General features: G+C 35.0%; 2 protein-coding genes across 2 annotated transcripts in view; one reads left to right on the top strand and one right to left on the bottom strand.

Annotated features, from left to right (window-relative positions):
- Window positions 1-11,112, bottom strand: part of CtBP (C-terminal binding protein) — a 32,317-nt gene extending 21,205 nt beyond the window's left edge. The window contains exon 1 of the mRNA XM_067349452.1: window positions 10,474-11,112. The gene's annotated coding sequence lies outside the window, so the exon portion shown is untranslated. The remainder of the gene's footprint in view (window positions 1-10,473) is intronic.
- Window positions 11,113-11,286: 174 nt separating this feature from the next.
- Kaz (Katazuke) lies at window positions 11,287-14,039 on the top strand. Its single transcript, XM_012359881.2, has 5 exons — window positions 11,287-11,576; window positions 11,823-12,234; window positions 12,593-12,905; window positions 13,151-13,460; window positions 13,711-14,039. The coding sequence occupies exons 1-5, from the start codon at window positions 11,538-11,540 to the stop codon at window positions 13,810-13,812; spliced, it is 1,176 nt and encodes a 391-aa protein (XP_012215304.1). The 5' UTR covers window positions 11,287-11,537; the 3' UTR covers window positions 13,813-14,039.
- The last annotated feature ends 187 nt before the right edge of the window (window positions 14,040-14,226 follow it).

Raw genomic sequence — 14,226 nt, 5'->3', positions numbered from 1 at the left:
TTACAAGGAAGATAGTTACAAGACGCGATATATATAATAAATCCTTCACTTTTTCGGAACAGGATTTTCTTTCAGGAAAGTTTATGAAATTTATTAAGTATTTTTTTTACGTTAATCTCTACACTATGAAGATTTTCGTGGAAGAGATCTATAAAAAAAAAGTTTATATTACTAATGGGATTTATGGAAATATTTATATTTCTTTGTAATTTGTATCGTTATTCAATTTTCTTGGCAAAAAGAAGGACTCGACCTGCGCCTTTGTCACCCCCACGTTTTACGAGGCAGAGGACTATGAGATGCGGTAAAACCGCAACATGATTATATCATGTTACCTTCACAACGAGATAGATGAAGATATTAAATTTGTCATAAAACTAAAATAATTTAATGTTAATATTGCAAAAGGCAAAATTCTTAAACTATTTTTCCAAGACTAACACATCGATATTCATAATAACAAAATAGAATATCGGGATATGCAGAGACAGTAATGATAAGTTAGCACAAGTGGACTAACAATAAGATTGATAACTAAATATGGAAGAAGTGAAATCTATATAAAATCGATAACGGAATAGCTTACGTAGTATAATTCATGATGCATAATTTCTGCATCCTCTATACTCTGTGTCATTATTCGGCTTTCTTCGTGCGACGATCCGTGAACAAGGATCGTCGCGTGGCATCGTCACTCTTCGTTGCTTCGTTTTATGAGGGAGATTACGCAGATTGCACAGAGCTACCTTGTTGCAGCATTGAACATGTATATATGAAAGAGCAGCAAAAGATTTGTGAAAAAAAAGTTTCTTCTCCATTTAAGAGAAACTTGAATTGAAACATTTAATTTGTCAATACTTTGCGATCGATTGCGAATTCAAACCTCGCAAAACTTGGAATTTCCGCGATACTGAAAATTTGTTCTAACTCTGACCGAATAATAAATAATTACTTGGTTGGAAAATGTTTGCTAAGAAAATAAATAAATGATAGAAATAAACAGTTGCTATAAAAAATGTAATCATACAAATTTTGTATATAACATTAATTTAATAGAAAAAAATTTCGAGATTGTAGTATGGACAGACATTATCTTTTCGCGATGACAAAAATTGTTGCATCATTCGCAAACTGAGAATTGCGCACGGGAAATCTACTGTCTTTATTGCGTGTTAATAGCGCGCGCCGTTATCGGTGTGTCACTTAATATAGCTCGCGCGCGATGCAAAGAAACGTGAGCAGGAAAGCACTCGACAGTTTAAATCGGTCGAATAATGTATATCAAGTATAGAGAGAGAGTTATTTCTGCATGGCGCGGAATGCGCGAGCGGCAGTGAACTTTGTCGGAACTCTCGAGCCGCTATTTATCCATTCAACGTAATTGTTGCGTATTTTGCGTTAGTCAACAACTTGGTTGTGTTTCTGCTACGCAACTCTCTCTCTCTTTAAATCGTCTGTAATAGTAGGAAATATCAAGATACAAAAATAACGTCGTTACATTTTAATTTTCTGTAAAATTCCAATTTACAACATTTAGAGATTGATACTTATTTGTAGAATTGTTTCAAGTTAAAAGATGAAAAATAATTCTATTGTAAGTAATTATACTAAAAGATTTTTAAAATTTTTACTTCAAAATTAATATATGTATACTTATGTAAAAATTAATTTTCTTATTTAAAAATAAATCTTTTGTACATTTGAATTGTATTATTAAAGTTATTCAATTGCCTCGATTTTTATCGATCCAAATAGTTAAACAGAACCGAGCTTTGGAAGTTATCCTCTATCACTATTATCGCTTCTATGAAAAAGGACAAACTTTGTAGCGCAACTTGAATACTATAACTTTTGTTTTTCGAGTGACCCTCTTTGCGTCAAGAATATTTCTTCCGCGTGAACGACGAAGACGAAGACTTATTCTCCCCATCTTGTTTTACTCGGCCACGCAAACGTAGCACAGCTACGATCGATTTCCCATAATCCCGATTGCGTGTGGACGATTACGCTTCTGCTCTCTCGTGCCGCTAATTAATAACACTGAGTTATATCTTCTCGTTCTCCGCGAAACTTTATGAAAATTGTTATATCGCAACTTTGAGAAAATTAAAATTTTTAACATTACTTGTACTTTATGTTCCATTCATAAAATCGATTTTCTGCAGTCAATCCTAGTTTAACTAAACTTTTTCTTTATATTTTATATATCTATATAAAATTTAATATGCATAACATATATATACAACATTTTTTATATTCATTGTATCATGCGTATGTATATATACATATATATATATATATATATATATATACACATATATGAAATATCGAAATTTTTCACTTTCGAGAAAAGATTTTTGTATAGAAAAAAAAAAGGATTATTTTAGTTTTCGATAAAGAATATGGCGTCTATGATCGAACACCCCGTGCACAAAAGCCGTCCGAATATAACCGTGTGGAAATGGTGGCCCGTCGGATTGACTGGTGGCAGGGAGAGGGTCGGGAGGGACGGGTAAAGGGGGCAGAAGAGGGAGAAACTCTCGAACGTTGTAACAGGTGCCCCCACCCCTTCAACATCTAGCTAGCTCGTCTCGGCGCCATGTCTCTTTCTCTCCTCTCCTACCCCGCTCTTTCTCTTTCTGTATATCTTATAACATTTCCTGTCTCTCCCATACACCCTCCTCTTCGCCTCTCTTTCGCCGCGCTACTTAGCCTCTTTTACGTAAGCTAGCAAACTGACCTGGCCCAACTATTCGACCGTACTACTATACTACGTGATTCTAACACCTACTCATAGCCGCCTTACTCTCTCTTTCTCTCTCTTCGTTCGTTCGTTTCCGTTTTCGAAGAGAGTTCTCCGGACGACTTTCGCCAGCTAACTCAACTCACGAAAGCAATATCTTACCTACCAATCTGCACGCTAAATTAAAAATCACGTAGTCATTCATCTTTCGAAATAACACCTATCATACCTGTAATAATCGCACCTGTATATTGTTATAATGTTAATTGTTATAATTGTTATGTGTATCATTTGACGTTATTTAATTTCTTTATTATAAATAAAACATGACACACTAGCTACAATGCCTTTTCTTTACCGATTTCTTACAACTGATTGATTGAAATCCATTCCGGATTATATTTCCGACTATAATTTTATGAAAACAAATGTTAATCCGGAAGTATAAAGTACGATAGTGCGTAGACTGTTGTTACATCAGAGATTCGTATTGTGCGACGAAATGTACTATTTGCTGTAGACAATCGATGTAACCGGCAGCGACCGTGCCTCTCGCCGCCGCCGCCGCCGCCACCGCCGCCACCGCCGCCGCCACTACCGTCGCACTTGTACGGATCCCGTAAGCGCGCGGCCGGACGCGAAGTGTAACGATGCCCCGAGATCGATAATAACCGCCGCGCCGCGCAGCGCGGTTTGGTTCCTCCACCCGAGAACCGCTCTCGCGCTCTCACACTCGCGAGACAGGGACATTTTTTTTCTACCGTTCCCTTCCCATGCCTCCTATCCCACCCCGTATCTTCCCCCTTCTGGTTCTCGCGCTTCTCCCGCCTCCTCCCACTACCCTTCCGATTCGACCTCGCGCGCCGTAATTGCTCGGCGAAAAATAACGGAAGACAGGGAGAGCGAAATCCGGAGGATACGAATCAACGAGCCTTTTGTCGTCGCGCGCGCGCGCGTGCAAGAGAGTAAGAGAAAGGGTGAGCGCTATATAGAGTACATCGTCGATTCAAGGCGATTTCGGGATGCTCGTTGAATAATGTTTCAACTGTCAGAGTGATGCTGAGATTTGCAAGTTAGTAAGTTTGGCTTGCATGAGTAATGTGTAATGGACCCGAGCGTCGAGAAACCGACGTTGTAATTTAGATGAGTTGCATTTTCAATATTATATATAGGATGGCGTGATACATATCGTTTATGACTGTTCCTGATAAAAATATTCTTTTGGCGAAATTACGTCTTTATCATCGATTAGACATATAATTGATGTTATCTTGTTTGTACAAGAAATAGACATATCTCGAGATCCCAGTGATGAAATCTCACCGATGAATATATCATTCAAAAAAACTTGCATCTACTTTGCATCTAAATGCACTAATTAGAATTGTATTGTAAATTATCATAAAAGTCATACGAAATGTTACTCTATGCTATTAAAAAACTACAGACAAAGATCAATTATTACATAAATACTTGTTCTATAAAAGTTATGATGTAACAATTAAAACATAATAAATAACTTTTTTATATAACGCTTTTAAATATTATCTTTTATGTGTTTGAATTCAATGCCGAAAAAGAGATAAAACTTTGAATAAGATAGTATTCAAATTGAAAGAGAGAGAATAAAATCTTCAAATAAATATATATATATATATATATATATATATATATATAATTATCTTACAATATTTCGGTATTGTTGCATGACTTCAAACCATCCTGTAAATAATTATACAACTAACAGTGTTAGTCTCTTGCTGGCGTGTATGATAGCGTTCTCTAAATCTTCATGAGTTTCGTGACGCTTTCGGATTAAGCGAACCCGATATTCGACCTCGTTACACAGCGAACAAGCTCGAACCCGAAGATGACTTTGTTGTTGCGCGTTATGTGAGTTATCGAACCGGCGTTATTTCGAGACTGCCGTATCCAGATGTACAATTCATATTCCAACGATATTTCTACTGTTACAGACACTTAGGAAACTTTATTCGATTGAAAAATACTGGTTCCGATTCTTTTTTTTTTTTTTTTTTTTTTTATTATTATTATTATTTTATTTAACTCATGTAGCACACACTATCGCGTCATTCTTCTCTCTTAGATCTTTCAATCTTTTTATAATTTCTTTACCATTTTTTTCAAGAGTTAAGAAATTGAAAAAAAAAAAAGATTTGTTAAAAAATATATATTAATTTTGAGAAGGATCAAAACATATGTCATAAAGTGTTGACACTGATCAAGTGATGTGTTATGAGAGAAGAAAAACAGAAAGATGCGCGAAATATTTTGGCATATACTGAGAAAATGATGACGCTTGCGGTGTACTATCGCGTTCCAAAGTTAACTCGCAATTACGATGATAACGTCTGCTTATTGCTCACCATCGTCACCCGTAATAAACTCATCGTTTACGAAAGATTTGTGTGCATGCGTAAGTGCATACGTGCGCAATATGACGCCATGTAGAAAAGCGAACGGCGTAACATCATACGACATCATACATACATCATACCACATAGTACGGCATTTATGACGTTAATACGATTTATTTATTATTAATTTATTTTTAATAGAATAAATAATAAATAGAATTTACGCATTTAATGATTAAATGGAACAAAGTTCCGCCGAACATCAAAGAGTAATTAAAGTTCTCTATTCTTTCAAAGAAACTTGATATGGTTTTCAAATTTACTTATCTAATTTTACAATTTTTACTAATTATAGTTTTATTATGTTTTAATTTCAGAACAAAACACGATTATGACCTCAGATTTTGTATCTCCGAATCTCACAAAAACAAGTGTCTTTGACACACAAAAAAATACTCGCACGGAGTACAGTGTTATTCGCCGTCGTCGGCGAGCCGGCATTTAAACGAGCTCTCGTTTCTGGCCTTACGTAATTTGCTGAACGCTTGCTTGCGGAGAGCAAGCGGTGACACGGCCGGTCGGTCGGTTGCTTATTCAGCGACGTTGTGACCCGTATTCCTTGCTGCGATATACTTCATTTTCTTTTTCTTTTGCAAAAAAAAAAAAAAATTATGCATAAACACGAGCGCCAAAAATATCAGCAGAATTTAATTCTATCGATTCAGAGAGATCTATTTCTCATTTAAGTCTTCTTAATCGCTTAATTACTTTTCATATTAATTGTATTCAGAGAGATAAGAATGCTACGAATAATTAATAAATTTAGTTAGTTACTACAAAAATTTTATAAATAAAAATGTAAATAATACTATTTATCATTTTATTTAATATTAAATAAACCGTTTGTGTGCCCTTTCTACTTGCCACGCCATGATTACGCGTAATTGTGAAAAATGTGAGAAGTGATTCTTGCCGCGTTCATCAGTAGATTTTCGCGATACCAGAAGAAAGAAAGAAAGGCGCCACGCAAGCAAGCGCAAGCAATCAAGGTTGTTCCATATTCGCTGGAAATTCGGCGAAGGTTACGCAACGTGCTTCGAGTTGCGCGCAAGTGTGTATATCATTTGAGCTTGCGTGTGACGCACACACATCCGCATGTATGCACGCACATGAAACCTGAATCACACAGGAAACAGGAGAGAGAGAGAGTCTCGTTTCAGTGTTTTCGGTCGTCCTAATTGTCTCGCGACTCTTGTGAAGGCGCTCTCTTAATCGGCACTTGCTCTCTTAAAAGCTAATTGATCGCGAATGCGAATACTATAGAACACGATCACAAAAGTTATATAGAATTTAAATCATTTTCATTTATGATAATTGTTTAATTGTCGCACCTTCCGTAAAGCACGTGTCAGATATTATTATTGGTGAAACGCTATCGGCGAGCAAATTATGGTGCAATAACATCAACACCGCAATGTTGCAAGGGTGCGACGAAGACTCACACAGTGTTTAGGGGAGGGAGGGTACAACGCCATAAATCACTTATTGTGCCAAGCGCGACCGCCATTTGGACGCTTCTAGAATACTATTCATTTGTATCCCTGTCCCGCTTCACTACCCCCCTTCCCTCTCTTCCTCCTATCTATCTATTTATCCGTCTCGCGATATATCAGCTTAATGTAGCATCGTTCTCTCACCCCTCTTCCCGACCCTTCGTGTTTCCACCAAAACGCATCATTTATTACGTTGTAAAACACAAAGAATTATAAAAACCATATGATTTGCTTATACTAATATTTATAATTATAAAAATAAAGAATGTATATGATTGATGAACTAAATAATGAAATCGTCGCGTTATCATGCTCGTCGATTTGTTCGACAAGAATCAGAATCCTATATATGTTTACAAGAGTTCATAAACTTTCCAGGTCATCAATGTGCGCGGTCAAATGCTTACTTTTTTCTTTTTGAATATTTGTTTTGTGACATCATATCGTTCGTAACCTTAGTTGAAATGCTTATACGAGAGAGTATAACAAATAAATGCGAAGAACAAAGATATGATAAAAATTGTGAAAACCGATACGAAAGAGGTAGAAAACGCGGATGGGGAACACTGAGGATGAAGATCAAGTGAACTACTTGAGAAGTATAGATGCCGTGAAGAATAGACATGGATACGGTGGAGAATGCGGAGAACATGGCTATGAAAATCGTGCAATCGACATGACTACGATGAACAGCAAAGAAAACCTAACAACGATGAGGAATGCGATACGAGATCTAAATATACTTGTGAAATCGCAGAAATCGTGGATACAATGGAAGTTTCAAGGACACGAAGAATGGCGGAACATAATAGACATATATATAAATGCATTGAAATATATTAATATATCTCAATGTAATAATTAAATCAATTTTTTGCTGCAATTGCTTTTTAACTTGTGCCTCTTCATATACAATCCTACTTTAATCCATTCGCCTATTTGTCTCCTTATTTTTTTATTTATTTTTTTTTAATGATCTTTAATTTATATTTTGTAAGTAGTTGTAAAAGTAAACTGTAATTTTTTAAAATGCTTTCAATCTCTCTCTCATTTACGCCACCTCTTAACAATTATAATATATGTATATTCTGACATACTAAAATACTTTTTCTGTGTATAATCATTAATTTGTCTTCTTATCATAAAATGTCAAAAATAACATTATTTTTTATTTTATTTCGAATTAAATTCATATCCGCCATCTGATCATTATCTGTTGTTTAATATATTTTAATGCGCGAAAGAGTATTCTATGATTAGTTATGATTAGTCTATGAAAGTTATATCTTATTTATTTTATCTGCATATTCTACGTTTTGAATATATTTATATTTTTCTTCCAAGTTTTATTAAACATATTTATAAAGCGTCAAATATCCTAATATCTAATATCTGTTGTTATTTATAAAACAACAATCTAGTAATCATTTCTTAAATTAGATTTTTTAAATAATTAGATTAATACAAAATTGAATCAATGATTAACCGCTAGAAATATTAGTTAATAGTATTAATAATTGCAAACACAGATAATATTTATACAAAAATAATATTTAATTTTGTACAAGTATCTATTAAGATACTTAAACAATTTCAAAATAAAAAAATACAAGATATTCATGTACCAGTGAGTAGAATACTTTTTTATTACTTGAGTATTGTCAAGATTATTCAAGATCGCGGCGACAGGAATCGTATAATAATGTTTTTCCGTTCTGAAAGTTTTTCTGAACATAATAACAAATTTCCGTATCTTGCGCGTCGAGATGCTGTCATCTAACTATAATCAGTGACTTTTGCAAGACGATCAGCAATTCTTGAACCGTGTAAATAAAATAAATAGTTTTTGAACCACCATAAACAAAAGTGAACAGCTTTAAACTATTATAAATAAAATAGAATAAATATACAATTCTTGATATAATTAGAAAAAATTAAAAAAATTGAATAAAATAAAATTTAAAAGATACGAAAATCAGTTAGTCAGATAGAAGCAATTATTGTTATATAACTATAATGAATGATTAAAAGAATAACATTCTCTCTCTGTTAAATTTTTTTCCTTCTCCGCCACATCGTCCACTCTCATCGTTTCTTTCACCGTTCTCAATTCTTCCACTCGAAGAAAAAGAAAATAAAAAAAAGTCACATAATCTCTCGCGGCTCACGTTAGCAGCATCGTTTTTATCCTCTCTTTTTCTCTCTCTCTCTCTCTCTTTCTACCTCACATTTGACACGTAAGTATGCATCTCGCCCGCGCACGGAAACATTATCGAAGGTCAACGCGCGCAAGGGGCATATGAGCGGGTAAAACTGTGGTCGTATCCGTTGAAAACGAAACGAGTAAACTAACAACTTGCAGGAGCAAGTCCGTTTCTTTTATACTTTTTCTACACTTCTCTGAGATTTTTCCTTTTTCTTTGTCTATTTGATAATTTATATATGGTGAATTTCTCGGTCATGCCGAATTGGTCAATAAAACATTATCGGAACTTCAAACAAAATTTTTCCCCAATAATCATTTATACATTCGACAAACTTTTATATTTGTGTAACGAATAAAATTAACTTTTTCTTTCAAAGTGGACATCTACTTTGTTCCAAGTGAAACGAATACTCTCGGAGTTATTAATGTTTTTCACTTTTGGTTCTGACACTTCTGAATCAAACGCAATATATATTTCGATATTTGTGTATCATAATTCTTGATTTAAAAAATCCGAAACTATATTTTTATTATTTAATTTAATATTGTGTAAATTATTATTTATTTTTAAATCTTATGTTTAATCTTTTACATGTGTTAAACACGTGCCAAACTGTTAGCCACAACTTTGAGTCATGATACACGAAATCTAGATATTCATTCGATGCGGTCGCGGTTGCAATCGCTCGTACGCACGCACGCACGCACGCACGCACGCACGCACGCACGCACAGTACTCGGTGGCGAAATGTGGCGGAGTGAAGGCAATCGATGCGGGAGGAGCAGAGGAAAGGAGAAGCAATAATCGGGCCACAGTTCGGCCAAGCGCGCGCGTGAACAAAAAGAAAGGCGCGTGCTCGTTCTCTCCTGACGCGCTTCTTCCCCGGCGTCTATATTACCTGCTCTATCATAATACGTTATTTCTAGAGCACACATGCTCGTGTCGCATTTTTAGAAATTGTTGTAATCAAATATTGGTATCGTATCTTTTTGTATCTTTTTTGAGGATATTTATTTCAAAGATATAATCAATTATTAAAAAAAAATTATAACAATTGATTCCGTTATTTATTCAAGCATTCTAATGTACTGCAACTTTATTTTTTATTCGAGAGTGATGTTATTAATTACATTATTTTCACATTCTATATATATATATATATAAAAATAGGCAATAATAATCAGTTTTGTTTAAATTGATTAAATATAAAAAATTTTTTTAAATGAATATCTTGAATAATTATCAGAAAGAATAAAGTAGCAATTATATAGATTAAAGAAATATAAGAAAAAAAATATCGGAGGGAGACGCCGGGAAGAAGCACATCTCCCGGTACGACACAAAGGCGCACGCACGCACGCACGCACGCACGCACGAGGCAGGGAAGCGCAGAATTCTTGGCCGCACGCATGCAACGCCACATCGCCACCGCTTCAAGAGAACTTGCGAGTACGCGAGGTGCGGCAACTATCTCGGCTGGTGCGAGTGAGCGAGCGAGCGAGCGAGCGAACGAATGAACGAACGAACGAACGAGCGAACGAGCGCGCGCGCACGCATGCAGGAAGAAGCCATGATCGCACATTTGCACTAACCTGTCGGAGGCGACTCACTCTCCCCTTGATATTCCCGTTCGGCGTTGTAACAACCGAAGTTGACTGCCGGTCGAGTATTTGCACTGCGCGGCTACACTGCGATCACCAAACTATTTCACACTCTGTGTGTCTCTCTCCTTCTCCGCCTTGCTTCTTGTCCCTTTCTTTCTCTCTCTCTATCCGCGCTCGCGCGTGCTGTCTTCTCTTTTTCTCTTTCTCCTCTCGATTTTTCTTAGCTCTTTTTTACGCTCGGTCTTCCTATGCTGTTTCGGGAAATATATCTTCCTCGGTTCGTCGTCGATTCTGCAAAACGGCGCGCGGCGGCGTCCGTCTACCGGGTGACCGCCGCGGTCAGTACGGTAGTACGATGTCGCGCGCGGATATGCTGGCCACCGGGCACACTGCAGGCCCCGCACGGCCGTACGTACGTATACGATTGTACGCGATTTGCAGCGTATGCGAAAGGAGCTCTCACGTCTTTCGAACTCACTACTCTCGACCACTCGATTCACGGAATAATGCGCGCGGACTCTCACTACTACGTTCCGAACTGTTCTCCCTCGCTGGAAGAAAATGGCGGCCCCCGGCCGCCCGAGTAACTCGCGCGCACCGCCCGAATGCCACCGAATATTTCCGGGCATGCCCGAATGCTATTTGCCAAACGATTTACAGTTGGCAACATTGCTGCATGACGCCGAATAGCGACATCTTGTTGCGCGTTATCACATGGCGCGAAATATGATTAAGTATAAACTTAAACATCACTTTTGTCGCTGATGGAGCCATCTATATTAATCTGATGATACTAGATACTCTAAAATTACGCGTAAACAAAGTGACATGACTGAAAAGTGAATCGAAGGTGAACTTGAGTGATGTGAATTTTTCAAATCATTATTCTTCGTATTATTGTTATTGATTTCTTCGTCCAATCCTTTATACCATATTAATATTGACATGAATGTCAGTGCAATATAATAATTGACAAGCAATTAGATCATTAATCATCTCATCGTGTACTCCATCGTGTATTTCTTTGTCACAATCCTGAGCAGTTAACCAACATGTCAGACGTAAAAAGTCTCGAACATCCCACATTGAAGGTAAACATTTATCTTTTTCTTGCAGTTTTTACAGTTTTTATACTCGTTATGGCATGATAAGGTGTTGTTGGAAACTGTTTATTCATTTAAAAATATTATTGCATATTACATACAAATCGTACATCCTACAGATTTGTCACATATATATAAAATAGACAATAATCTTTTAAGGTATACAATTTTTTAAATAATTACATGTTTGTCAAAATTTGCTTTTATGGTTGATAATGTATTTTTAAAATACAGGTTCCATATGAACTTTTGAACAAGAAGTTTCGCTCTGCTCAGAAGACTCTTGATAGAGAAGTATCACATGTACAAGCAGTATCTAATGAACTTGAAAAAAGTTTCAAAACTGATGGATCTTATGTAGCCAGTGGAGAAATAACCAAATTACTTGGCGGTGTAGTTGCCAGACTTCAAGTTTTAAAACGCAAAGCTCAAGAATCTATAGCTGAGGAATTACAAGCAGGCATGGTGTGCAAAAGAAGATTGGATCACTTAAAGGAACATGCTAATACCTCTCCGAGTGCTGTCAATCAGTGGAGACGACAGAGATTGGACAGAATGCTAGTAGAATATTTTCTTCGTAAAGGATATTACAAAACGGCAACTAAATTGGCAGATAGCAGCGAGCTTAGAGAGCTAACAAATATTGGTACATTGTTTGAAATATAACTAATTAATATACAACATTAACGTTTAGAAATACAGAAAAATGTGTAGATGTATTTAACTATATAAATTGAAGTAAAAATTTAGGAAAATGGCAAAGAAGAGTCAAATATCATTAGATTATGTAATTATTAAATTAAAATTACGTTATATAATACATAAATATATTGCAGTAAAAATTCAATAAAACAAATTCCATAAAATAACAAGTTAGAGAAATACAAGATCTTAATAAATATTCTAAAGTGAAAATAGAAACTCAAGAAATTATTTTTTTTATTTTTTAATCACAGAGTTTTTATAAATTCTCAATTCAATATCTTCTATGTTTTCTGTTATAGATGTATTTATGGTATCAAGAGAAGTGGAGAAATCTTTAGCCAATCATGAAACTGCGAGATGCATAGGTTGGTGCCACGACAACCGATCAAAACTAAGAAAACTGGGTAGCACAATGGAGTTTAATTTGCGCGTGCAGGAATTTATTGAATTAGTAAGAACTGACAGACGGCTCGATGCGGTAAAACATGCTCGAAAATACTTTGCCAATTATGATGACTACCAGCTGCAAGAGATTCAGTATTGTATGGGTCAATTGGCTTTCCCGGCTCACGCATACCTGAGTCCTTACAAGGATCTGTTGGATGAAAAGAGGTTTGGCTACTTATATTTTTAAATACTCATAATTATGGTTAATTCATTAGAAAGGAATTACAAGAATCATAAGAGAGAGAGGAGCAAGAAACAATGAAATAAAAAAATAGAATGTTATAAAAATTTGTTTGATTCATATATATTTTAATAAAAATAATAGTTAACTTCACTCTATATATAGAATGGCATATAGTAACTAGATTTCTATAAATAATAATAATAATTCAGAAAAACTTTCCTTGCAGATGGGATAAACTGATCGAAACATTTCGACAAGAAAACTACAGATTGTTTCAGTTAGCGAGCCAGAGTGTTTTTACAGTGGCTTTGCAGGCTGGCTTGTCGGCTCTCAAAACTCCTCAGTGCTATAGCGCGAATAAAGAAGGCCGAAATCATAGCTGTCCAGTTTGTAATGAAGCATTGAATAAATTGGCCGCGCCACTACCTTTTGCTCATTGTTCTCAATCACGGCTGGTTTGTAGCATAAGCGGGAAACCACTAAATGAATATAATCAGCCAATGATGATGCCTAATGGATATGTATATGGCGAACAAGTAAGTAAAAGCAATTAATATTTCTAAGTATTAAAGTAATTGAAGTTAAAAAAATTATGTATATTAGTAGATATATATATGTGTTATATACTAATTATAAATATAAAGTTGTTTTCAATGGTTAATATGTCCTTGACAAAATTTTAATTATATATAATAATTTATTATGTTAATTTTCTTTATGATGTATTTACGAGAGAATGTATAATTGTATTTATTTAACATATGTTTGCATTTATAATCATTATAGGCATTAGAAAAAATGGCTCAAGAAAACAACGGCACAGTAATCTGTCCAAAGACCAAAGAAGTATTTCCGTATAAGAAAATCGAGAAAGTTTATGTTATGTAAACTTTCATACTATTGACACAGTATATATATATATATATATACATACATTGTACTATATGTTTAATGCTTATGGCCCACTCTTTGCTCTAATCGTTTCGTTATTTAATAATAGTTGGATATAATTAATGGATGAAATAACATTAATTTTAAAACAAAATTATGTATCTATTTATTTATATCCATCCTGTGTAAGAAGTATAAGCAATTATAAGAAATACAAACTCAAATGTGTGAAGTTTTTCATTATAAATTTTATTGCAACGAAAATTTTAGAATTTAATGTGAAGATTGGAAAATTTAAAACTTTATAGAAATTTTGTACATATTTATAATGTAACTGTTCGTTATCTTTTGGGGTAATGTAAGTTCTATCAAATCAGTAAGTAATGTTGAATTTTTGCATTATTTTTTTTA

Source organism: Linepithema humile, chromosome 2, assembly GCF_040581485.1.
Source record: "Linepithema humile isolate Giens D197 chromosome 2, Lhum_UNIL_v1.0, whole genome shotgun sequence".
NCBI classification, from domain to species: domain Eukaryota; kingdom Metazoa; phylum Arthropoda; class Insecta; order Hymenoptera; family Formicidae; genus Linepithema; species Linepithema humile.
This window is presented reverse-complemented; position numbering and strand designations above follow the sequence as displayed.

What these genes read in the sequence shown, in the direction of transcription:
- Kaz (XM_012359881.2), top strand. Translation starts at nt 11,538, where the DNA reads ATGTCAGACGTAAAAAGTCTCGAACATCCCACATTGAAG. An exon ending in TCGAACATCCCACATTGAAG is followed by an intron (nt 11,577 to 11,822) that starts GTAAACATTTAT and finishes TTTAAAATACAG; the next exon opens with GTTCCATATGAACTTTTGAA. An exon ending in TAGAGAGCTAACAAATATTG is followed by an intron (nt 12,235 to 12,592) that starts GTACATTGTTTG and finishes TTTCTGTTATAG; the next exon opens with ATGTATTTATGGTATCAAGA.